The 27951-nt window shown below is 40.2% G+C and overlaps 1 protein-coding gene across 1 annotated transcript in view; it reads right to left on the bottom strand.

Annotated features, from left to right (window-relative positions):
• The window catches only part of SLC38A9 (solute carrier family 38 member 9), a 93256-nt gene extending 79325 nt beyond the window's left edge, over positions 1-13931 (bottom strand). The window contains exons 1-2 of the mRNA XM_068990453.1: positions 13833-13931; positions 1033-1179 (exon numbers count right to left, since the gene is read on the bottom strand). Of these exons, the coding sequence (XP_068846554.1) occupies positions 1033-1145 (113 nt within the window). The 5' untranslated portion in view covers positions 1146-1179; positions 13833-13931. The remainder of the gene's footprint in view (positions 1-1032; positions 1180-13832) is intronic.
• Positions 13932-27951: the final 14020 nt, after the last annotated feature.

Here is a 27951-nt window from a genome sequence, read left to right as displayed (position 1 = left end):
CATTTTGTTTATATTTTCGATTTTGTAATCGCACTAGAATTCTAGTAAGTACAAAAATAAAATTCTAAGTTCTAAGAAATTGTTGCATCAGAGGTATGGGCAGCAGTTTATGTTAGTTTTATATTAAAAAACAAAAAGAACAACCAAAATCAGTACAACTTTTAATCAGCGTCTCAGATTTGAAAAAACACTGCGCTGTTATTTTAGTATTTTAGAGTTTCTCTCATATAGATTTTGCACATTAAGGCTATTCCTATGTATTTTATCTTTTCCTCCATTATATTTTCTTATTAGAAAGCTATTGATTTTTGCCTATTTTGTAAACAACCACCTTACTGAATTGTTTTTTTTTATAAATTGTTATTATAAATTGCATTTATAATAATTTTTCAGTGGATTCTTTCAGATTGTCAAGGTAAGGAATGAAATAAATTTTAAACTCTAATTATCTTAAACTATCTGCTGGAATTTAAACTCAAAGAAGGTAAAGATTATGAATTATTTTTACTGTTCTATTCCCAGCACTTCCCATACTTGTGCTCAGTTGCTTAGTCATGTCCAACTCTGCAACCCCATGGACTGTAGCCCGTCAGGATCCTCTGTCCATGGAATTCTCCAGGCAAGAATACTTGAGTGGGTTGCCACTTCCTCCTCTAGGAGATCTTCCCGACCCAGGGATCGAACCTACATCTCCTACACTGGCAGGTGGATTCTTTAACATTGAGCCACTTCGGGAAGCCTGACTTTGCACAGATCAGACAATCAATATGTATTTGTTAAATGAGTTACATGCATATTACTTCATAAAACTTACCTCAGCCATCCCTGACAGAGATATGGAGTTTAGTCTAAAAAGTCAAATATAAGTGAGAAAATATATTCATATATATTCCCTTTTACATACAAACATACAGAGCCTGTAAGAAATTAGATATTTTATAATAAAATCTCTATATATTTGGTTATAATGACTTCTATTTTAATAACTAAAAGTCTTAATTATGAAATAAATGTTCCATTTTAAACACTTACCTTTTAGATCTTATATCTGATGAATCAAACTGGATATTCATAGGTCCAGGATTTACTTCATGATCTCCCTCAGGGATGAGAAGATGCCTAGAATCACTATCCATATTTGCCATTTTTCTCAGACTCTAAGTACTAAAGAAGTCAGTCCTGTAATAAATCAGAAAAGAGAAATAATTTAAAGTTTAATATAAGAACTATTTTACTACTGATAGGTAATACATTTGCATGTGTAAGAAATAAACACAGGAATTTGCTGAAGATATCTTAATGAGATATATGTCTAAAACACTTACATTATCAGAAACTTGCTAAGTTGAAAAGAAGTTACTATTTATTTTTCAGCTTAATAAAAAAAGAAGCAAGGCAATCCATTTCCAGTAATAAAACAGATTAGGCTATTTGGGCTCATTTTCCTGCAGAAAACAACTGAAAATACTGCATAAAATATTAAAAAAACTTTTTTGAAAATAGTAAGGAAATGCAGGTCATTTGTAGGTGAAATTAAGGAACCTAGAAAGTAAGTAGCTCGAACAAGTTGGTTCTGTCCTGAAGGTATGCGCTGTGCCAGGAGAAACTCTGCTGGGGTTTTCAAGATCTTGTGGAATAGTAGGGAAATAAAAGACAACCCCCAGAATTCATCCAAAGTAAGGAATGAGTATAGTAAGAAATCACCCCCTATCCCTACTTCCCAAACAGCTGTGACTACAGAGCATTTCACCATCAGATTAGGAGTTAACAGGAAGAAATCCCAAAGAAAGGTAATGCCAAAGAATGTTTAAACTACTGCACAATTGCACTGAACTCACATGCTAGCAAAGTAATGATCAAAATTCTCCAAGTCAGGCTTCAACAGTATGTGAACTGTGAACTTCCAGATGTTCAAGCTGGTTTTAGAAAAGGCAGAGGAACCAGAGATCAAATTGCCAACATCCAGCTGGATCATTGAGGAAGAAAGTTCCAGAAAAACATCTATTTCTGCTTGATTGACTATGCCAAAGCCTTTGACTGTGTGGATCACAATAAACTGGAAAATTCTTCAAGAGATGGGAATACCAGACCACCTGACCTGCCTCTTGAGAAATCTGTATGCAGGTCAGGAAGCAACAGTTAGAACTAGACATGGAACAACAGACTGGTTCCAAATAAGAAAAGCAATACATCAAGGCTGTATATTATCACCTTGCTTATTTAATTTATATGCACATCGTGAGAAATGCTGGGCTGGATGAAGCACAAGCTGGAATCAAGATTGCCGGGAGAAATATCAATAACCTCAGATATGCACATGACACCACCTTTATTGCAGAAAGTGAAGAGGAATTAAAGAGCCTCTTGAAGAAAGTGAAAGAGGAGAGTGAAAAAGTTGCCTTAAAGCTCAACATTCAGAAAACTAAGATCATGGCATCTGGTCCCATCACTTCATGGCAAATAGATAGGGAAACAGTGGCTGACTTTATTTTCTTGGGTTTCAGAATCACTGCAGATGGTGACAGCAGTCATGAAATTAAAAGATCGTTACTCCTTGGAAGGAAAGTTATGACCAACCTAGACAGCATATTAAAAAGCAGAGACATTACTTTGCCAATAAAGGTCCATCTAGTCAAGGCTATGGTTTTTTCCAGTAGTCATGTATGGATGTGAAAGTTGGACTGTAAAGAAAGCTGAGCGCTGAAGAATTAATGCTTTTGAACTGTGGTATTGGAGAAGACTCTTGAGAGTCCTTGGACTGCAAGGAGATCCAACTAGTCCATCCTAATGGAGATCAGTCCTAGGTGTTCATTGGAAGGACTGATGCTGAAGCTGAAACTCCAGTACTTTGGCCACCTGATGCAAAGAGCTGACTCATTGTAAAAGACCCTGATGCTGGGAAAGATTGAAGGCAGGAGGAGAAGGGGACGACAAAGGATGAGATGGTTGGATGGCATCACTGACTCAATGGACATGAGTTTAGGTAAACTCTGGGAGTTAGTGATGGAAAGGGAGGCCTGGTGTGCTGCAGTGCATGGGGTCACAAAGAGTTGGACATGACTGAATGACTGAACTCACTCCCTCACAAGAGAATCGCAAACAAGTTTTCTTGACACTGACCATAGCCTGTGTGTGTGTTTGTATGTGTGTGTGTGTGTGTCTGTGTAGAGGGAAATATTATATACTACAAACTGTACCTCATGGATTTGCAAGGTGATCAAAGAACACTTAAAGCTGTGAACATAATTTCAGGTTACTTGCTTGGTAGAGCTTATAGGTAACTGGCTGAAGCCAATGTAAATCTTTTCTTTGAGGATCCAGAAAACACTGATCCTAGCCCTCAAAAGAGACTTGCAAACAATTTTTCAAGAACAATGAACAGTACACTGTCAAAAATAAACCACCATATAAAGAAACAAAATGCTATTAGAACCAGAAGCAACAGCAGAAATAGTTTCACAAAGGTTTCAACCACATTCTTATTATCAGAATAAGATTATAAAATAATTATGCTTCCTACCTTTAAACAAATAAAGGAAAAAGTGGATATTTTCAAAAAGTAACAGCATGTTTGAAAAGAACCAGAGTGAACGCTTAGGCACCAATAAATAACAACAAAGAAAAAAATAATAAAACAAAACATAATAGCCAAAATTTTAAACTCAATGGATGTATTTAAAAGTTGAAGAGAGGATGCTGGCAACATGGTGGAATAAAAAGCTACCTTTATCTTTTCCCTTCAAAGTACAACCAGTAAAACATCTGTAACACGAGAAAACTGCCTCCACCCAACACACTACGATACTGGAGAGTTCCACACATCTGTACGTCTGAGAGTGAGCAGACTAGATAGAATATATAGAAGAGGGGGGAACAGAGGGAGGGAGAAACCAAGAGAAGAGTGGTGGTGGTGCCTGTAATCCTAGCCCTCCAGCTCTAGCAGCCGAGACTGCAGCCCCAAAAGACTGGCTGGCAGCAGGGGAGGTGGGCACACAACTCCTGCCTCAGCAGCCGCCACGAACACAGAGGCCAAGACAGAGAAACTTACAACACTGCACCCAGCATAGGTGCCCTGCAATCCTGGCTCTTCTCTCTCTTCTCCCTCCCCCTGCAACGGCAGAGCCTGTAATTCAGGAGACCCTGGATATGATGTAAGAGACCACCATCCCAGCTATAGCAGAAGGCAAGGCACCGACAACCCGGGAGGCACAAGACGCAAAAATGAGTGCCCAGGGTAACACTGCTAACAGAGGTGATGGAGGATGGAGAGTGAAGATTCAAATATAACTACAGGTAGTTCAGGTAAGAGAAACCAAAAGATTGTGCACCACTTGCTGGAAAACAGAAGAAAGGCCTCTAATTTCGAATCTATTGAATCTGTTATAATCAAGCAAAAAAGGTGTTTGCCACTTGAAATTTGTCCGTGGAGAAACAGCTCATCAGGCACCATGAACCACAGTAACACTGCACTACAAAATGACAATTTTCCAGAAAATAAATGTAAAGTAATGAAATATTATGACCTAACTGAAACAGATTCAAAATATTTGTCAGGAAGAAACTCAACAAACTACAAGAAAACTCAGAAATGCAGATTCAATGAGCTTAGGAATAAAATTAATGAACAGAAGTAATACTTTAACAAAGAGATTTTAAACTCTAAAAATAGAAAGAAATGAAAATTCTAGAGCTGAAGAATTCAGTAAATGAAATGAAGAATGAATTACAAAGCAATGGAAATAGAGCAGACTGGATAAAACACAGAATCGGCAGGCTTGAAGATAGAAATCTAGAAATAATACCAGTAGGAGAGGAAGAGAAATAAGATATTTTTTTAAATCACAAAATTCTACAAGACCTGACTGACTCTTTTAGGAAGGACAACATTAGGACATTGGGTATCCCAGAAAAGAGAGAAGGGAACAGAGTTTATTTAAAGAAATAATAGCTGAGAATTTCCCAAGCCTGTGGTAAGAACTGGATATACAAGGCTATGAAGCTAGGACAACACCTAATTACCTCAATGCAAAAAGATCTTCTCTAATACGCATTATATTAAAACTGTCAAAAGGGGCTTCCCTGGTGGCTCAGTGGTAAAGAATCCATCTGCCAATGCACGAGACATGGGTTCCATCCCTGATCCAGGAAGATCCCACATGCCAAAGAGCTACTAAGCTTGTGGGCCACAACTATTGAGACTGTGCTCTATTCTGGAAGCCACAACCACTGAACCCCATGTGCCCAGGCATGCATGCCACAGTGATGAGAAGCCCTTGTACCACAACTAGAGAGCAGTTCATGCTCACTGCAGCTAAAGAAAGCCCATGCAGCAATGAAAACCCAATAAAGCCATAAAAAATAACAACAAAAAACTGTCAGAAGTGAATCACAAAGAAAAAATGTTAAAGGTAGCAAAGGGGAAAAGGATAATAACCTATAAAGGAAGCTCCATTATATACAGAAAATCCTACACTGCCACCAGAAAACCACCAGATATCATTGATGAATTCAGTAAAGCTGCAGTATACAAAATTAATATACAGAAATCTGTTGTTAATTCTACACACTAATAATGAATTACTCAAAAGAGAAATTAAGAAAATAAGTCCATGTACCACTGCATCAAAAAAGAATAAAAAATCTAGAAATGAACTTATCTAAGGAGGCAAAAGACCAGTACTTGGAAAACTACAAGACACTGATGAAAGAAATTGAAAATGACACAAATAGATGAAAAGATATACCATGTTCCTGGGTTAGAATTAATACTGCTAAAATGACCATACTACCCAAGGCAATCTACAGATTCAGTGCAATCACTATTAAAATACCAAGGGCCTTTCTCACAGAACTAGAGAAAAATAATTTTAAAATTTGTATGGAAATACAAAAGACCCTGAATAGACAAAATAATCTTAAGAAAGAGAACAGAGTTAAAAGAATAATATTCTTTGACATCAGACTATACTACAAAGCTTCAAAAACAAACAATAATAAAAATCAAAACTATGACATAGGCACAAAAACAGACAAATAGATCAAATAAACAGGATAGAAAGCACAGAAATACACCCATGCACTTTTAGTCAATTAATCTATGACAAAGGGGGCAAGAATATACAATGGAGAAAAGAGTCTTTTCAAAAAGTGGTGCTCAGAAAACTGGACAACTACATGTAAAAGAATGAAATTAGAACATTTTCTCACACCAAATACAAAAATAAACTCAAAATGGATTAAAGACCTAATATAAGATTGGACACTATAAAACTCCTAGAGGAAAACATAAGCAGAACATGCTAACATAAATCACAGGATTTTTTAATCTGTATGCTAAAGCAAGGAGAAGGGGATGACAGAGGACGAGATGGCTGGATGGCATCACTGAATCAACTGACATGAGTTTGAGCAAACTCGGGGAGGTGGTGAAGGACGGGGAAGCTTGGCAAGCTGCAGTCCATGGGGTCACAAAGAGTTGGACATGGCTGAGCAACTGAACAACAAATGCTAAAGCAAAAGAAATAAAAGCAAAAATAAATATGACCTAATCAGACTTAAAAGCTTTTGCAGAACACGAAGGAAACCAGTGACAAAACAGGCAATGTACTAAATGGGAGAAAATATTTGCTTATGGTATGACTGCTAAGGGTTCAAAATTCAAAATATATAAACAGCTCATACAACTCAATGAAAAAACCAAATAACCCAAGTTAAAAATGGGCAGAAGACCTGAATAGACATTTTATAAAGAAGTCATACAGATGGCCAACAAGCACAGGAAAAGATGCTCAATATCATTAATCATCAGGGAAATTCAAAACCACAATTAGATATCACCTCACACCCATTAGAATGGTTATCATCAAAAAGGTAAGAAATAACAAGTCTTGGTGAGTGTGTGAATATAAGGGAACCCTTATACACTGTTGGTGGGAATGTAAATTGGTGCAACCACTGTGGAAAACAGTATGGCTATTTCTCAGAAAAACTAAAAAAGAACTACCATATGACTCATCAATTCCACTTCTGGGTATAGATCCGGAAAAAAAAAAAGTTAACTCAAAAAGATACAGGTATCCCAATGGTTAGAGCAGCATTACTTATAACTGCTAAGACATGGAAGCAACCCGTGTCCATCAACAGATGAATGAATGGATAAAGAAGATGTGGTATATACGTACAATGGAACACTTTGTTGTTTAGTTGCTAAGTTGTGTCTGACTTTTTTGTGACCCAATGGACAGTAGTCCAATAGGCTCCTCTGCTCATGGGATTTCCCAGGCAAGAATATTGGAGTGGTTTGCTATTTCCTTCTTCAAGGGATCTTCCTGACCAAGGGGCTGAACCTGGGTCTCCTGCATTGGCAGGTGGATTCGTAACCACTGAGCCACAGGGAAACTCTAGATATTTCCTTAGTAAGTAAGTAGGTGTTAGTCGCTCAATCATATCTGACTCTTTGTGACCCCATGGACTATAGCTCACCAGGCTCCTCTGTCCATGGAATTCTCCAGGCAAGAATACTGGAGTGGGTAGCCATTCTCTTCTCCCAATGGGATCATCCCAATCCAGGGATTGAACTTAGGTCTCTTATGTTGAAGGCAGATTCTTTACTATCTGAGCTACCAGGGAAACCCTAGGCATTTCCTTACTATATCTGACTCTTTGTGACCCCATGTACTATAGCTCATCAGGTTCCTCTGCCCATGGAATTCTCCAGGCGAGAATACTGGAGTAGGTAGCCATTTTCTCCTCCAGGGGATCATCCCAATCCAGGATCCAACCTGAATCTCCCGCATCGCAGACAGAATATTTACTCTCTGAGTCACCAGAGAAGCCCTAGGTATTTCCTTAGGCAGCAATAATCCTTCTAGCAGCAGTGAAACAGAGGAAAAGTTAATAACCAAGTCAGAGCAGGGAAAAAAGTTACCTGCTTAAACAATGGTGGAAATACAGGGTTACACTTCTGACTTACTTTGCTAACCAATGCTCTCCACTGTATTGGTTCCTAAACTAAACTAGGATGGGCTGAATTGACAAACAGGATTTTTTTAACTCCCAGAGATGATACTTTCACTGATAACTGAATGTTACAAAATCAGAAAAGAGGAAAATCTAGAAAGGTTCTTAAATTTCAGTCAGCCTTAACAAAAAGTAGTAATCACGGTTGAGGAAAATATGAAGGACTGATTATTTCAATGATTTAAAATAAATCATGAATGAGTTCAAAGTTCAAATTCAAAGTTCCCAGTGCCTTTCAGAGATTTATAATATTCAAAAAAATATGAAGAATTGTAAGAAAATTGATAATTTTCAGTTGCCTCAACTTTAAATTCCCCCAGAAAGCTGTCTCAAAGGAAATTTAATATCTTTTTTGAAAGTCTTGATGAGAACTATAAGATATCTTAAAATCTGATGAATTAGGTTGAGAGGTGAACTGGAGTTTCATAGCTAATATTACTTAGATGGTAACACAGGATAGTGCTATCAATGATTGACTAAACTGTTAAATATTCCAAAGTATTATTTTTGTCATAGACTAACACTAATACAGGAAATTAAATACACAAAATGACATAAACAGACATACTCACTTCTATTTCATTCAGTCCTCTGACCTTTAAAACAAAGTCCCAGATGCAAGATTAATGTCAAAGATAAGTCATTTAATAATGAGCCCCTAATCACTTAAGACTGCTTTTAGTATGGGGTCTCAAGACAAAAACAGCTTATTAATAACTTGCTTGCTAATACCTATGCTGAAACATTATCTCTATAAAAAGAACATAGAGAACAACAAAAGGAAGCTCCTGTAACGTCTTTTAAAAGGTATTAACTGTGAGCATCACCATATTTCAAAGAATGTCAGTCCTTTCCACTCCAGGTTCAGAAACTTCCTTTCACAATTCTGTGAGAAAGCAAATTTATAGTACTGGGTTGGCCAAAAAGTTCCTGAAGTTTTAAAGCAAAAACAGAAGACACATTTTTCATCATTTTCACCAAGAACTTTATTGAACAACATATTCACCAATATGCAGATGAAACTACTCTAATAACAGAAAGTGAAGAGGAACTAAAGAGTCTCTTGAGGAAGGTGAAAAAAAAAAAGGAAATGAAAAAGCTGGCTTAAAGCTCAACATTCAAAAAACGAAGATCATGGCATCTGGTCTCATCACTTCATGGCAAGTAGATGGGGAAAAAGTAGATGCAGCGGCAGATTTTATTTCCTTGGGCTGCAAAATCACTGTGGACTGTGATTGCAGCCACAAAATTAAGATGTTTGTTCCTTGGAAGGAAAGCTATGACAAGCCTAGATGGCATATTAAAAAGCAGGGACATCATTTTACCAACAAAGGTCCATATAGTCAAAGCTATGGTCTTTACAATAGTCATGTACGGATGTGAGAGTTGGATCATAGATAAGGCTGAGTGCCGATGAACTGATGTTTTCAATTGTGGTGCTGGAGAACACTCTTGAGAGTCCCTTGGACAGGTAGGAGATCAAACCAGTCAATCCTAAAGGAAATCAACCCTGAACATTCATTGAACGGACTGATGCTGAAGCTGAAGCTCCAATACTCTGGCCACCTGATGCAAAGAGCTGACTCATCGCGAAAAAGACCCTGTTGCTGGGAAAGTCTGAAGGCAGGAGGAGAAGGGGCAGCAGAGAATGAGATAGTTAGATGGCATCACAGACTCAATGGACATGAGCTTGAGGAAACTCCAGGAAATAGTGAAGAACAGGGATGCCAGGCATGCTGCTGCCCAGGGGTCCACAGGGTTACAAACAGTGGGTCACAACTTAGTGACTGAACAACAACATTCACCATTTTTTTCCACTACCTTCTGACATTTTCCAGGCAATTTTACAATTCCATCTTCCCAAAACTGTTTATCTTTTTGAGCAAGAAACTGTTTCAGGTGCTTCTTACAATCTTCCAGGGAATTGAAAATTTTCCATTAAGAGAATTTTGGAAGGACTGAAATAAATGGAAATCTGAAGATGCAGTGTCTGGTGAATACCATGGATGAATCAGACCTTCCCAGCCAAGCTGTAACAGTTTTTGTCTGGTCATCAGAGAAATATGCAGTCTTGCGTTATCTTGATGGAAGACTATGTGTTTTCTGTTGACTAATACCAGATTCTTTTCTTTGAGTGCTGCTTTCAGTTGGTCAAATGGGGAGCAGTACTTGCTGGAATTAATAGTTCTGTTTTCCAGAAGGAGCTCATAGTAGAGACCTCCCTTCCAATCCCACCATATACACAATCATGTTCTCTGAATGGAGATCAACCTTTGGTGTGGTTGGTGGTAGTTCATTTCACTTGCCCCATGATCTCTTCCATTCCACATTACTGTATGGTATCCAATTTTTATTGCCCATCACAATTTGTTTTAAAAATGGAATTTTCATTAAATAGAGAATTGAATGCAGAAATATGGTCAAGGTTTTTTTTGCTTAACTAACATGGAACCCAAACATCAAAGCAATTAACACAACCAAGCTGGTACAAATGATTTTCAATGCTTGATTTGGATATTCTGAGTATGTTGGCTATTTCCCTCATGATATAAAGTTGACTGTTCTCAATTAGTGTCTCGATTTGATCACTCTCAACTTCAACTGGTCTACCTGACCGTAGAACACCATCCAACAAGAAATCTCCAGTACCATACTTCCTTGATGGCTCAATGATTAAAGAGGCCACCTGCCAATGCAGGGGACACAGGTTTGACCCCTGGTCTGGGAAGAGTTCCCGTGCCACTGGGCAACTAAGTTCGTGCGCCACAACTACCAAGACTGTGCTCTAAAGGCTGGGAGGCACGACCGCTGAGCCCATGTGCTGCAACTACTGAAGCCCGTGCACCCTAGAGCCAGTGTTCCACAACAAGAGAAGCACCGCGATGAGAAGCCCATGCATTGGAACTAGACAGTAGCCCCTCCTCTCTGCAACTACAGGAAAGCCCACACAGCAACAAAGACCTAGCACAGCCATAAATAAAGAAAGAAATCTCCAGTACAAACCACAAACCATTTTTTGTCACATTTGATCAGTCATGCCACCTTCTCTACACACTGCACAAGTCCCTTCTTGTGTTTCAGTTGCCTTTTTACCTTTCTTGAAATAATAAAGCATAAAATGCCAAAAGTGTTGCTTTTTTCCTTCCATCTTCAGTATTAAAAAAGCTACACAAAAATTCACCCATTTTGATGAATTTTTTTTTAATGCACACTGATATGACAGCTGTTACAATACAATCTTAACAGAACTGTTTTAAATGATGTTAAAAACAACAAAGCACTACTACAGCACCTTACATAAAACAACCAAATATGTTGGCCAACTCAATATATATGCCAAGATGCTAGCAACAATCTGCAATAACAGGCACTGGCTTTTGCCCAAAGAAGTGGATTATGAACCCACCATATAAGTATTTATGAGTGAGAATTACTATTAACTAATACTTATGCATATGGTAGAGTTTTAGATAGTACATTTATATTCAGTTTACCAGGCTGGGGGTTGATAATTTTTTTTTCCTGTAAATGGCCAGATAGTAAATATTTTAGGCCTTGCCAGCCATACAGTCTGTGCAACTATTCAACTTTGCCTTGTAGCACAAAAGACAATATATAAATGAGTAAGCATGGCTATATTCCAGTAAAACTACATAAAAAATAAATACATTTGGCAGTGGGCCAAGTTTGGTCATAGTTTACACACCTATCCAGCATGCCAATATAAAAGCTAATGGGGGACTTTACCATTGGTCCAGTGGCTAAGAATCTGTGTTCCCAATGCAAGAGGCCTGGGTTCGATCCCTGGTCATGGAATTAGATTCCACATGCCACAACTAAAACATCCCACATGTCGCAATTAAGACCTGATGCAGCCAAATAAATAAATAAATATTAAAAAAAAAAAGCAAATGGAATCATATCATTAAAAAGGCAGCCTAGTAAAAGCAGTTTTGTTATGTATATGTATGTTCTTCTATGTATCGTAAGTCTATAACTTCTATAAAGTCCAGTAGGGACTTATCCAAACCTCTTCCTTATGAATTGCTTAATGGTCAACTGACAGGAGCTATGATATTTAAATTCTAATGTGACAGTTGGATCAACAAATCCTTCAAGAGGTGTAAATCTGACAGTGCTGGAAGAGAATGTGGTTTAATAAAGAAATTACCAGTTAAAACAATGCAGTAGCACCAAAGAACCTCTCCTTCTACAATAGGGAACGCTATTATAAATGCTCTAAAGTTATGTTTAGGGAGGAAGAAAGAAAGAATACTGGTAAAGGACTTAAATTTAAGTGTATTATAAAATGTTGGCCTGGTAGAGATTTTTAACCTCTTAATGATTTTTTTTTTTTAACTTTTATGGTCATATCTCCTTAAAAAAAATACTATAAATCATTATTTTAATTTGTAATTCATGCATTCCCATCCTCCTATGCTGTTTATCCTTTATTGTAACTATTCAGGTTATTATGAAAATCACAATGAACAGCAACTACTTTTATGTATGTAACTGAGATATGCAGCATTTAAGACTGAGAGAAGGAATCTAATGCTAAAGGTTCTCAGAGCTCTAGTGGGCACACAGTGGGAAAGGTGAACTTCATTTTCTTCCAGTCAAAGAATCTATTGGTTACATTTTAGTTTGCTACCGATCTGTCATCTTAACATGAAGTTTTAGATGTTTGTGATGCGAGGAGATTTTGTTCAAGTTAAAACAAGGTTTCTTTACCCTATTGAAAAGTTTAACGGCTTCCCAGGTGGCCCTAGTGGTAAGGAACCCGCCGGCCAATGCAAGAGAGGGAAGGGCATGACAACCCACTCCAGTATTCTTGCCTGCAGAATCCCATGGAGAGAGGAGCCTGGCAGGTTACGGCCCATAGGGTCGCAGAGTCTGAAACGACTGAAGCAGACTTTGCATTCACGCATTGGAGTTTAAAGCCTTTCTTTCCCTTCAGGGGTTGCCTGGTTACCTTGCATATGACAGAGTAAAAAGATAAAAGGAGGGGGAACAGGTTAGAGTTTGCTAATCTACTGATCGCAGCAATAGATTAAGGCAAGGCTTGAGAGTCATGAAAATTAGGTTTCAGTCAAGCTGGTCAATAACTGGTTGTCTGGTGGTGAGCGAGTCAATTTCTTCATCTCGGTGGGCCTGACTTTCCTCATCTGGAAAGTCTCAACGCACTTGATAGCAACTCTCAAAGACCCCTTCTAGCTGTTATTCTAAGACAGGAAGATGTCAAGCCACCTACTATCAGGGCACTAGCTCTCACAATCGAGCCGGGGGTGGGGGTTGGGGAGAAGAGTGACAAGGACTTACTGGTCTAGCCCTCACTCCCCACCCCTCGCCCCCGCCATCTGAGGTTAGGACCGCATCAAGGCATCAAAGGGGTTTTCCCCCCACCTCCCCTCTCTAGCTCTCTCCTACTCCCATTCCTATAATTCTGCCAATTCTCCGCCTCCCTCTTCTCACCTGGGTGTTCACCCACTGTAACCATGCCTTTTCCTTAAGGCCCGGGCAGACACGACTCCCACAGCCCCTCGAGTTCTCCCAGCCACGGACTGAGTCCCCTGCTTTGCTCGCACCCGAACCCTGCAGGAGCGCGCGCCGGCCCTCCGGACAGGACTCCACGGGCCCCAGCTTTGGCCTCACCGCTCCCGCAAGAAGCCACCTTTCCGGCGCGTTTCACCAAAGAACTTCCCCGGGTGACAGCCCGCTCCGATGCAAGCTCAGTCGTTCAGGCCGCTTCTCCCCTGTTCCCTCCGCTACTTCCCCGGAGGTGAGTTTGCAAAACCCGCAACGTGCTCTACCTGAGCAGGCCAAGCCCAGAAGCTCAGAGCGTTTGGCGGGAAGGAGGACACCCCTTCCCCAAGCTTCTCAACTTGCCACAGCGAGGCTTCTTGTCCCCTGGACAGGAAAAGGCAAAGGCCTAGGTCGCGGGGGCCGGCGGGGGATGGAGTTCTAAGAGCACCAAGCCGGCAGCCGCAGTCAAACCTCCCGCCTTCGCGGACTACAACTCCCAGAGGGCTCTGCGACAGCCAACACGCCTCCCGCCGCAGAGCCCAGCCCTCCCTCTTCAGCTTCGGCTTTTGCTTGGGCTTGGGCTTCATAAAGACCGGCGACCCGGTTAGGCAAATCGCTTCCCCCAGCCGCCTGACGTCCGCGCTGGAGTCTCTTGTCTGTCCGAGGCCCTTAAGGCGTCGAAGCGGAGGGACGCGATCTCCTGCAGTCGGTACCACCCCGGAGGGCACTGAGAAAGGGCTGATGTGATATTTCCATCTAGGGCAGACTTCCCACTGTCTCTTATCTCAGGATGTTCTGGCTGATGCTCTGTACTCTCATCACGTGCTTGAACCCTATGGATACCAAGGGAAGCTGGTTTGAAAAAAGAAAATTGTTGGATTGGCACTTTTCCTTCCTTGTCTAGACACTTAGGCTTTTTCTTTTCTTTTTTTTTTTAATTTTTAACGTGTTGGTAAATTACTCACTAGCCGGAAAGGGGATTTGGGAGGATTTTAAGCACCCTCTCCCCATCCCTAACTTTCTCCCAGAGCCACCCCAAATAATCATACAACTAAGTAAAATTAATGTGCTTGTTATTAAAAGTCAGCTTAAGGTAAGCCTTCTGAAAAGCGTATGGTGATACCTAAGCTCTTCTTATACAGGAAGCCGGTGACTTTTTTTTTTTTTTGGAAGCAAAACAACCAGGATAAATACAACAATGTAATATGTTAATGGAAAATGAAATAACCCAAATTTAACAAATATCTAATATTGAGTGCCAAGCATTTTACATGCAAAATATCTTTTAAAAATATTTTCTTTTATTATTTTTGGCTGTGCTGGATCTTTGTTGCTGTGCGGGCTTTCTCTAGTTGTGGAGAGCAGGGCTACTCTTCGTTGCAGAGGCTTTTCATTGTGGTGGCTTCTCTTGTTGTGGAGGACAGGCTCTAGGTGCGCTGGCTTCAGTATTTGTGGCGCTTGGGCTCAGAAGTTGTGGTGCATGGGCTTAGTTGCTCTGCAGCATGTGGAATCTTCCCTGACCAGGGATTGAACCTGTGTCCCCTGCATTGACAGTTGGATCATTATCCACTGTACCCTCACATTCAATATCTCTTTAAGTCTTTACCATGATTCTAGAAGTGTATATTACCCCTATTTTACAAATAAGGAAGCCATCCTAGAGAACTTAAGTGAGTTACCCAAGGCACAACAACTATTAAGCAGCAGAAGAGCTGGAAATCAGACTAACGTCTTATTCCAAAATCTGTGCTCTCAAACACTGCCTCTGGTATTGAGGGTTTGACAAATACAAGGCAGGTGATGTGATGAATGTTGCCTTTAAGGTGCATGCTAAGTCACTTCAATAGCGTCTGATTCTTTGTGACCCTATGGACTGTAGCCCGCCAGGCTTCCCTGACCATAAGATCCTCTGGGCAAGAATACTGGAGTGGGTTGCCATGCCCTCCTTGCCTTTAAGGTAGATAAAAGTTATTTTACTAATGGTATCCTTATTTAAAAACTTTTGCAATTGCTCTTTAGATCAACATTACATTCTTCAGATCAACAGTACATTTCTTTTGATAACTCCAGTGATAGAAAAGTGTTCTTTTTTTCTCTGCTTTTCAAGCTGAGAAAATATTTTTAGGCAAGGCTGAGAAGTGTAAAAGGAAATGGTATAGAATGACATCAGCAAAGATAGCTGAATAGGGAACTTGAAAATTGTCCCTCCCATAAAAGCAATGAATAAGCTGGCAAAACTGTCAAAATCAACTTCTTTGGGTACTCTGGAATCTAATAAAGAAAAATCAAAGCAACCAGGGGAACACTTAAGGAAAGACTGCTAAATTTTGGCAAGAGAGCTCTATGATCATCTCCAGCTTGTCTGTGGCCTTGAAGACAGCAGCCCACATTCCTGGCTTAGGTTGACTGTAACACAGAGGGCAACATGGACCTGAATCTAAAGGATTCCACGGCAGTCCAGTGCTAAGGAGTCCCTGCTTTTACTTCTGAGAGCCCTTGTTCAATTGCTGGTAAAGGAGCTAAGATCCCACAGGCAGTGCTGTGAGGGCAAAAAAAAAAAAAAAAAAAAGAGAGAGAGAGAAAGAGAAAAAGAGTCGTAATTGTGTGTTTTGACCTATCTGGTGGTTCCCTAAAGGTTTGGCTCAAGGCTGTCCTGGAGCCTCCCCAGGACTGAGGCAGCTAGCTTCCTAGGCAGTGTTTGTCAAAAGGATTGAAAATATATTAGCCACTGCCATAAGGGTACAGTATAACAGATGAGACAAACAATAAGCAGGCCAAAAGCCTGGGAAGGAAGAGGCTGGGGGAACAGATACTTGGGGAATAAGGGTTTTGAAAAGCTTCCTGTTATTCTGGGAAATCTAGAAGCCCACATGCCTGCCTTGGTCTAGACACATACTCAGAAAAGACCTGAGAAGACTCTGTTGACCTAAGCTCTCACTTCTGGTTGACTTTCAGAGTTAGTGCAAGGAGGAAGTGAAGACTACTGCAGAACTGTGAAGTATCTAACTAAGCATTGAAGGAGTGCCCCAATGACACAACTAATTGGCAAGCACTGGAAAAGTTTTTTTGAACCTTGATTGTTTATTTTTATTTTTTGCTTCTAGGCATTTAATAAAGACATCTCTGCTAAATTACTAGTTGACCACCAAGCTAATGGAATGGAGTGATCATGCAACAAAGAAGGCAGACTTTATAGAATTAGTTGACTGGTAGTTAAATCTCCTTGAAAAAGACCCTGATGCTGGGAAAGACTGAAGGCAAAAGGAGAAGAGGGCAGCAGAGAATGAGATTGTTTTTAGATAGCATCACCTACTCAGTGGACATGAGTTTCAGCAAACTCTGGGAGACAGTGGAGGACAAAGGAGCCTGGCATGCTGCAGTATATGGGGTCACAAAGAGTCAGACATGACTTAGCAACTGAACAATGGCAGTTAAGCCTAGAAGCTTGATCATATTTAAGCTTGATTTTTAAAATCAATTCTTTATAAGTGGTATTGTGTACTTCCTATCATATTAGGAAGCACATTTCTGGAAGTCTCATTTGCGATATTAAACTCAGTGGGCTCAAATATTTTCTCTTTCAAAATTTTCCTTTAGCTTTTCACCATTCTTTGATACGGAGAAAGCAATGGCAACCCACTACAGTACTCTTGCCTGGAAAACCTCATGGATGGAGGAGCCTGGTAGGCTGCAGTCCATGGGGTCGCTAAGAGTTGGACATGACTGAGTGACTTCACTTTCACTTTTCACTTTCATGCATTGGAGAAGGAAATGGCAACCCACTCCAGTGTTCTTGCCTGGAGAATCCCAGGGACAGGGGAGCCTCGTGGGCTGCCGTCTATGGAGTGGAACAGAGTCGGACACAACTGAAGTGACTTAGCAGCAGCAGCAGCAGCAGCCATTGATGATCATCTGCTAGATCAGAGGTTCATGTCACCTTTAGTGTCTGAGTAAATTTTTCTCAGTGTCCTTGTTTCCATTTACTAAGTAGTTAGGTCCAAACAAGTTAATATGTGTTTATGCCCTAACAATTTTAACCATTTAAATAGATATGTCAATTAAAAGAAAACTATTTTATTTTATTTTTAAAGAACCACAATTGCTTACTAATTGGGTGTGTATACCTATTGGGCACTGTGTAACTTCACAAACCTGGAAATCAGATGGGACATCAGTATCTTCATGTCCTGTCCCACACTGGATTTTGCATGACACTTACTTGAGATCATAGCAACTGTTGCAAAGTCAATTTTCCAAAGATGTGATGTTAGCCAAAAGAATTAGCTTGATCTAATGTTAAAACTGTGAAGTATCTCAAGCTGGTTCACATGGCATCTGACAGATGTTGCCATGTTTACTAGCATGTGAGATGAGTGCAATTGTGCGGTAGTTTGAGCATTCTTTGGCATTGCCTTTTTTTTGTATTGGAATGAAAGCTGACCTTTTCCAGTCCTGTGCCCATTGCTGAGTTTTCCAAATTTGCTGGCATATTGGCACTTTCACAGCATCATCTTTTAGTGTTTAGATTGTTACAAAATTATGCATATCCGCTGAGGCAGCAGCAGCTCAGGGCTTCCAGGTGGCACTAGTTGTAAAGAATCTGCTTGCCAGTTCAGGAGATGCAAGAGACGGAGGTTCGATCTCTAGGTCGGGAAGAGCCCCTAAAGTAGGAAGTGACCACCACTCCAGTATTCTTGTGTTGAAAGTTTCATGGACAGAGGAGCCTGGCAGGGGGGCTATAGTCCATGGGGCTACTAAGAGTTGGACACGACTAAACACACACACACAGCAGAATTCCCATCACATTCAACGTTCCTCAGACAGCTGCCTCAACTCCAATGAAGTACTTTGGTTAACTGTCCTTCACATAACTCTTCTACCTTGTAATAACCTTAGCCTGATTATTTCTCTTCTCTCTTGTCACTCATCAAGTACCTCATGACTGCTTAATGCTGATGGATCATCTCCTGAATTCTTATAATGATCTAAAGGAAATTCCACTGTGTAATATTTCTTTCTCATGATTCACTGATGGTTCTTATTTGAAAGGTGACGATGGAAAATATTGTGTTGGGTACGCTGTAACAATTCTTTTTGATGTTGTTGAGGCAGCATCTTTATCCATAACTACTTCAGCCCAATACACTAAATTATATGCTCTTACATGGGCTTGTACTTTAGTCAAGGACAAAACTGCCAGTATTTATACCGTTAGTAGACATGTTTTTGAAGTAGTTCATGATTTCAGAATGTGGAAACAACATGGCTTCCTTCTTCCAGTGGAAATAAAATGTTAAGTGTTGGTTTTTAAAAAAAATGTGTTTTGGACCAAATAATAATCCAGTCCTGCTGAAGAGTCTAAAATTCCCACTCTTCACTACTATATATGAATTAAACAATTAGTATACTGACAAAATAATAGCCTTCATGAATCAATACTGGTGGGGAAACAACAAGGCTGCAAAAAGTGCCTACCTCACTTATCTCACTTGTTCAAAGTACAGACCTGGGAAGCTGGTTTGTATTGCATCCTGGACGATTTAAATTGCATCGTGGACCATCTGAGGTCTGGCAAGTGGATTTCATACAAGTTCCTCCATCTAATGCATATAAGTATGTTTTAGACATGGTTTATATGTTTTCACACTGGACTGAATGAAGCCTTTCTTTGAAGGCAGACTACTACTTCTTCTGTGGTTAAAGTCCTTTTGAAAAAGATCACCCCTACCTGGGGAACTCTTGTAGAACTATAAGGAGCCCATCTTATTGGCCAGGTACTTTGACAAGTCTGTGCTGTTTGGCTGGCTTTATATCACTTTCACTGTGCTTACCATCCTTAGTCCTCTGGTTTAGTCTAACGCATGAAGGGTGTTGTTAAGATTCAGTTGGCAAAATTCAGAGAGGCCTAAAGCCTTGCTATTATTCCTCTAAATCTCACATCCATTCCTTTTGGAATTTATAAACTCTTAGATATAGTCACAGTATATCTAATGAACTTGGCTCCTGCTTCTTTTGATGCACAACTGATAAAAGGAGAGGAACTCCAGTATTGCAAATGCATAATGGCTTCTATTAAAAATAACCATGTTTTGGTAGATCAGTCTTTTCAAATGGCACCCTTGGGGGACAAAGACCCTAAGTGTCACGACTTGCAACTTGGAGATTTCGTCTATTAGAAAAGATACATCCAGAAGAACTCTCTCCAGTCTTGTTGGAAAGCCCTTTATTGAGTACTCCAAACAACCTCTGTGCCTCCAGACTCCAAAGAATAAACTCTTGGATTCCTGAGCTACACCTAAAGAAAGCACCAAACCCTGACTGAAACTGCAGGTCATCTGGTGACGTGAAAGTGAAGATTTTCCAGAATTGAAGCAGATGACATCTGATGAGACAACTTTCCCTAGATATGTAGACCAGGCCTGTTGGAAGTTTGTTGCCAAACCTTTGATGATGGCATAATACTTCAGAAGATCTCTGATGTAATTATTTTGATAACAGGACTTTAGATAAAAAGTGCTTGACAGTCTTCCCTCCTTCCCCTCCTTGTTATTCAAATGTGACATTAATGGGTTTCCAATCTAACGTGAGACACTATGCCCAGTAATGGTCCTTTGTGACATTGAGGGACAAAAAGCTGTTAAAACTAGAAACCCTGACTCTTGATCAGCAATGCTTTCAGAGAAAAATCCTGATCAAACGGGGAAGATGTAAAAAATTAACAAACAGAAACCTCAGTTAAGTAGAGTTGGGAGACCAGAAGGGGGAGCTCTTGTAACCTGTGATGATAATAGAACCCAACAGGAAGAGGAAAGACTCCTTTCCTGACAAGGACTCAGTGAAAAGCCATGAGCTGTTTGTTTTAGTCATGATCTTTATGTTTGTGCACTGGACTGAAGACTTTCCTTGAAGACAGACTACCTCTTCTGTGGCTAAAGTCTTTTTAGAAGTGGTTATCCCTACCTGGGGAACTCCTCTAGAGCTATGAGGAACCCATCTTATTGGGCAGGTACTTTGACAAGACTTTCTCCTCTCTATAAAAGTGTTCTCCTTCCTTTGCCATGCCAGGGCTTGCATGTGGTTTGGGATGGCTGCCGACCCCAAACTGCAGTTCTCTTCGGATCCTGAATAAACAAATCTTTGCTGGAGAAATATTTAGCAGTGTTTTTGTTTCAAGTCAACATTAGTCTATGTGCTAGCATGTGTACTGCTGATGGGTTTGTCATAGTTGCTAAGTTTTTTCAGTGGGCAGAGTAAGGAAGTCTTTGTGTTGTAAATTTTTTATTTTTTTTTTAAGGAGATACTATATCATGAGTTCATACTGATATTTCTAGTTCAAATTTGAGAGTATAGGGTTATTTCTTAACCTCTGCTTTTCTTTTTCAATTTCTTTTCTCTCACACTGAAAAATCTTACTTCTTAAACAATAGTAACTTAATTATGTACCAGTTTATTACTGACAATATGAACTACAGAATTGGTGGATTTTATGCAGTATTGTTTGCCTTATGATATATCTCACTAGGGACATATGGTCAAATTACTATATTTTAAAGCATTTGAAATACATTTCTGTGTGGTTAAGCCACTAACTAAATACACATTTAAGTGCATTTGTTTTTTTTTGCATTAACTTTAAAGATTGCCTTTTTAAGTTTTGATTTGATTTAGTTTTATAATTTTGTATAACAATCACATGGTTTCACAACCAAATCCACTCATTCAGAGAAGTCTGACATTCTTCTCCTCAACCTATTCTCTCTTAGTCATTTTATAATTTTTGGCTTATCCTTCCATTAAAAAATATATAAGCAGATATATCTCTTTAGATATAAGCCAGCATACTTGACCTAACATACTTGACTACACTAAAGCCTTTGACTGTGTGGATCACAACAAACTGGAAAATTCTTAAAGAGATGGGAATACCAGATCACCTTACCTGTCTCCTGAGAAACCTGTATGCAGGACAAAAAGCAACAATTAGAATTGGACATGGAACAAAAGACTGGTTCAAAACTGAGTATGTCAATATCAAGGATTATATTGTCATCCTGCTTATTTAACTTCTGTGCAGAGTACATCATGTGAAATGTCAGGTCGGATGACTCATGAACTAGAACCAAGATTGCCTGGAGAAATATCAACAACCTCAAATATGCAGATGGTACCACTCTAATAGCAAAAAGTGAAGAGGAACTAAAGAACTTCTTGAGGAGGGTGAAAGAAGAGAGTGAGAAGGCTGGCTTAAGACGCAACATTCAAAAAACAAAGATCACAGCATCTGTTCCCATCACTTCATGGCAAATAGATGGAGAAAAAATGGAAATAGTGCCAGATTTTTTCTTTGGCTCCAAAATCACTGCAGACAGTGGCTGCAGCCATGAAATCAAAAGACACTTGCTCCTTGGAAGAAAAGCTGTGACCAACCTAGATAGCATATTAAAAAAAGCAGAGACATCAGTTTGCCAACAAAGGTCCATATAGTAGAAAACTATGGTTTTTCCAGTAATCATGTAGGGATGTGAGAGTTGGACCATAAAGAAAGCTGAGCACCAAAGAATTGATGCTTTCAAATTGTGGTGCTAGAGGAGACTATGAGAGTCCCTTGGACTGCAAAGAGATCAAACCAGTCAATTCTAAAGTTAATAAACCCTGAATATGCACTGGAAGGACATTATATTGATACTGAGCCACCAAGAAAACCCCTGGTCACTTCTTTGAGTCTCATATTTTTATGTGACTCCTGTATGTATGAAATTAAAATTTTTTTCTCCTTCTGTTTAATGTCAGCTTAATTATTGGGCCAGCCAAAAAGTCTACAAAGCAAGAAGGGAAAAGTTTTCTGCCCCTTTAACTACATGGGTGGATGTTTTGGTCTGCTATTGAGGGATTTTGGGCTTATTTCTGGTTAACTTTTAGTTCTGCCGTTAATAACTTTGTGGAAATAGTGACAGACTTTATTTTGGGAGGCTCCAAGATCCCCTAAGATGGTGAATGTAGCCATGAAATTAAAAGACGCTTGCTCCTTGGAAGAAAAGTTATGACAAACCTGCTGCTGCTGCTGCTAAGTCGCTTCAGTCGTGTCCGACTCTGTGCGACCCCATAGATGGCAGCCCACCAGGCTCCCCCGTCCCTGGGATTCTCCAGGCAAGAACACTGGAGTGGGCTGCCATTTCCTTCTCTAATGCATGAAAGTGAAAAGTGAAAGTGAAGTCGCTCAGTCGTGTCTGACTCCTAGCGACCCCATGGACTGCAGCCTATTAGGCTGCTCTGTCCATGGGATTTTCCAGGCAAGAGTACTGGAGTGGGTTGCCATTGCCTTCTCCATGACAAACCTAGACAGTGTATTAAAAAGCAGACACATTACTTTGCTGACAAAGGTCCATCTAGTCAAAGCTATGGTTTTGCCAGTAGTCATGTACGGATGTGAGAGTTGGACTATAAAGAAGCTGAATGCCAAAGAATTCATGCTTTTGAATTGTGGTGTTGGAGAAGACTTTTGAGAGTTCCTTGGGTTTCAAGGAGATCAAACCAGTCAATCGTAAATGAAATCAATCCTGAATATTCATTAGAAGGACTGATGCTGAACTGAGGGTCCAATACTTTGGCTACCTGACATGAAGAGCTGACTCATTAGAAAAAACCCTGATGCTGGGAAAGATGGAAGGCAAGAGGAGAAGGAGATGATAGTTGAATAGAGGAGAGGATGTGATAGTTGGATGGCATCATCGATTCAATGAAAATGAGTTTGAGCAAGCTCCAGGAGATGGTGAAGGACAGGGAAGCCTGGCATGCAGCAGTCCATGGGGTTGCAGAGTTGGACACAATTGAGCAAATGAACAACAGATTTGTCCTTTTATATTTTTGTTAGTGTATCTTTGAGATAAATTCTAGAAGTAGGATTATAGGATCCAGGGGTAAATGCACACGTGATTTTGCTAGATTTTGTCAAATTCCCTTCCCTCAAGGTTTAGGCTGTGAAACATCCCCAACAGTGATGTAAGAGGGTGCCTATTACCTCGAAGCTTCTCTAACAGGGTTCATTATCAACATATGCACTGATGAATGTGTCTAATATATACTAACATATTAAATAAAAACACTAAAATGACTATCAAAATGAAAATTGTCTATGAGTTGCCTAAAATCAGTGGTATGAGTACCACACATTCATAAACACTGCCTTAGCCATTATTTGAAAAATACAGTTATTTCGGCCTCTCTGAACCCTGCTTGGTATGCTGAAAACCCCTGTCCAAGTTGCTTTCTTTCTTAGATGTTTGACTAGTACAAGATGTGCCAACTGTCTGAGACATTATAACCCACTCCACCTTGTTTTTGTGTTGATTTATAGGGCTCCAACCTGCAGTATTTAATTTTTTTTAGCCTATTGTATGGTTATGCACATAATATAAATATTCTCAATATTTATAATACTTAAAGATGAACATCTAATTCTCCCCCACGTGAGGTAATCCATTTTTGTACTGTTTGTTGTTGTTCAGTCAGTAAGTCGTGTCTGAATCTTTAGTGACACCATAGACTGTAGCCCACCAGGCTCCTCTGTCCATGGGATTTCCCAGGCAAGACTACTGGAGTGGGTTGCCATTTCTTTCTCCAGGAAGTCTTTGGACCCAGGGATTGAACCTATGTCTCCCGCATTGGCAAGAAGGTTCTTTACCACTGAACCACCAGGGAAGCCCCACGTACTACTGGTAGATTAAAAGAATTTTTAATAGACTTGACATGGTGCAAGGCACAGGACACATCAATTAAAAAATCATTACTTGAATAATGTGGAAAGAATGCTAAGAACATAAAATCTATATCAGTCATCTTTATATGCATTACTTTGAACTAACTACATTGATTCCAAACTGGGAGACAGCTTTGAGGAAAATCTTCTCCTACCTTATTATAGGGGATTTAGCGAATTTGGTGGAGAAGAAACTGGCAACCCACTCCAGTGTTCTTGCCTGGAGAATCTCAAGGATGGGGGAGCCTGGTGGGCTGCCGTCCATGGGGCTGCACAGAGTCGGACACGACTGAAGCGACTTAGCAGCAGCAGCAGCAGGGAATTTGGAGAAACATTACATAAGCTTTCCAGGGAATCTTTTGAGATAAGAATGTTAAGGTTTAAATTCCATTGGTCATTGCCATTCTTGTCACTAGAATGTTCCTTGAGAAGCTAATTTTACCTGGAACATTTAGCATAATACCTGGCATACAGTAGGTGCTCATTTAAAGCCTATTTAACTAATGAATGAATCCATGCCTTTTCCATACATTGTGATTTATTACTACCAGTAACTTAGGATCTGTTAGTGAGAACAAGAAAATAGAATATTCTTGCCTGGAAAATCGCATGGATGGAGGAGCCTGGTAGGCTGCAATCCATGGGGTCGCTAAGAGTCGGATAGGACTGAGCAAATTTACTTTCACTTTTCACTTTCATGCATTGGAGAAGGAAATGGCAACCCACTCCAGTGTTCTTGCCTGGAGAATCTCAGGGACGGGGGAGCCTGGTGAGCTGCCATCTATGGGGTCGCACAGAGTCGGACACGACTGAAGTGACTTTCTTGGGACACCCATTAAGGAGCAAGTGTTTACTAAACCGTGCTTGTCTTTTTTCACTGTTTATGTTCAATTTTTGAATTGCATGATTTTTATCCATTGTTTATCCTTTACTCAATACTGAACTTTAGTTCTCATCAGAATGCACTTTTTCTTAACCAGGAGCTCTCAAGGATTATATTGAGTGATTCATAAAGAAACTATTTCATTGCAATACCTGAAAGCACAAAATTTTCTTCTAGAATTAATAGCAGAGAATGTTTGCCAAGAGTTTTTAAAAATAAATGCTCATTTTAGAAAATATTTCCAAGCTTTCAATTCCTAAAATAAAAAATCTAGTTGGTTATCATTCTGTTTACACAACTTCATATCTTGTTAATTTCACTTAATACATATTTTCCCACAACATAAAAAATGTTGAAAGAACATTCAATTCAAAGTGAGTAAAAATACATCAGAAGAAACTGTACAAATTCAGAGCATCAGAAAGAGTGTTGGTAGCTCTCCCCCATAGATATACAGTTGAAAGTATAAGATGCCTCAAGAGTATGATGTAAAAATTTTGTTTAAAAATAGAAATTATTAAAAATGAAAAAATAAAAATTATAAAAAATATTCTGGTTTCACTTTTGTTAAATGTAATCTTTTAAAGATAATTAATCCTGATAATTGTCTGACAAAGTTTGAGGCTAACTAAATAAATCCTTTTTAAGGATTCAAAGAAAATAAGTATTTTTAATTAAAGAGACCAATAATGATGGTTCTAGAGCTGGAAAGTATAAAGTGTTCCATAAAGTACCTCAGCCTCTATGCCTGAGTGTCAGACTGTTTTGGGACTTACATTTCTGAACTATTTAGGAATTTATTAAAAGATTCAGAGCACGGAAAATGATGAAAATAAAGCCAAAAATAAAAATGGTATTTTTTCCAGCGGTCTGTTGTTATGCCTTTTGGAGGGATGGGAAAATATGGAAAGATTTTCCTGACTTTTTGTGGGACAGAACAAACACTAACTGGTTGATGAGTGGAAGTCCGAAGTACCTTCGGACATCCTTAGGTTTGGTCAGTAAGTAGGGCTATAAACAGGTGGGTCACAAATCAAATGAACGAACTTCACCAGCACAATTTACTTCTTTCTGGATCAGAGGGTGCCCAAAGAATTCGACCTCTAGCTCTGTAAGACAAGTTACTGTCTTCACAGCCTCCTAGGTATCGGCGTGACAGTTTCATCCTTCGGTCTGGGAAGAAAAATAAATACACCACCGCCCCCGGCCTCAGCCGTATTTTTTGGTACCTGGGAACCCCCTGGATGTGAAGCAAGCACCTCAGAAATAGAGGCCAACTTCCAGGGACTGCAGTAGGCGAAAAAGGAGAGAAAGCTTAAAGAGGTAGGTAGGAGGACGTTCTAATTCCTCTTCTAGTTTAAACTTTGACTTGCAGTGCTTACATAGGAAAATTCTATAGCCTCTCCAGATCGAGGACCTCGCACAAGCATCCAGAGAAAGTGACCCACGGCCAGCCTTGTACCCCCACGCCTAACGGGCCATTCTGTCCGGAACGTAATGGGTCAGCGGATGGCGGCCTCGAACGCGAACGCGTAGGTAGGAGAGGCGGGAGATGGGGGCGGGACGACATGGCTTGACGCTGATTGGCTGATGGAGCTCGTCGCCTGGTGCCATTTGTTGTTGGATCAGCGCACCAGACGCAGTCTGCGTCCTGCACGTGCAGCCGTTTAAGCGGCGTCAGCGCCTGTGAGGACCCTGGGAGAGCAAGCTGCGGAGAGGTGAGTGGGCCGCCGGCTCTTTTCCCAGTACGGGTTTTGTCCCAACGCTCTGGGCTTCCTAGTAGTAGCTGGACTTCGGGCCAAGTGAAGAACCGTTGGGGTGGGTAGGGGTTTGAAGCCGTCCTTTGGGGTCTTTCTGCTTCCTGCCGGAGAGTCCAGTAGCACGGTGCGTGTCCGAAATCTGGAGTTGAGGCCTGCAGGAAAGGTGAAGGAGCATTTTTCACCACCTGGAACTTCACCATCCGTGTTCAGAGAAAAAGACTCTCTGAACACGGATGGTTGTAGAACTATTCGTGTATACACTCTCTTTCGCGAAACTAGTTGTTTGTTGGAGACATTCGGGCCACCTAATCACCTCTTCCTTCCCTGCCAAACTTCAAGGCCTTGATCCCTGGTCAGTCTCCCCCTCCCCCGCCAAAGAAACTAAATAAACCCCACGCGAAACGTCGTACCCAGTTTTGAAGGGAGAAACCTTGGGTAGTATCTGAAAAATTTCCCCTCTCTCTTAACATTCAGTAAGACGTATTGGGAACCCTTCGGTGAGAAAATAAATTCTATCAACAGATTTTGGGGAAAAGCCTAAACTTCACCGGGACGTGGTGATTGCTAGAGTGATTAGATAAGTGGTTCAACTAATTTTTTAAGGTAAAAAATTGAAAGTCGCTCAGTAGTGTCCGACTCTTTGGGACCCCATGGACTATACAGTCCATGGAATTCTCCAGGCCAGAATACTGGAGTGGGTAGCCATTCCCTTCTCCAGGGGATCTTCCCAACCCAGGGATCGAATGCAGGTCTCCCGCATTGCAGGCGGATTCTTTACTGTCTGAGCCAAAAGGATGAATATAAATGGTATCTCTCGGTAAGAAATAAAACTTTAATTGCCCTTTTTGCAAAAACTTTTGGGGCAGAACAACAGTTAATTGTGTAGTTTGGAGGTATATGTGTGAAAAGATGATTTATGCTTTTAAAGGTACAACTCTGATCTCTGATTCTGACTGAGCCTAAATGTGCATGTTTGTATTTTTATAAAAACTGAACTGGAAGCCACC

The sequence above is a fragment of the Capricornis sumatraensis genome, chromosome 18, assembly GCF_032405125.1.
Source record: "Capricornis sumatraensis isolate serow.1 chromosome 18, serow.2, whole genome shotgun sequence".
Taxonomy (NCBI): Eukaryota; Metazoa; Chordata; class Mammalia; order Artiodactyla; family Bovidae; genus Capricornis; species Capricornis sumatraensis.
Note: the sequence above shows the minus strand (reverse complement) of the source record. Positions and strands in the feature narration are given on the sequence as shown.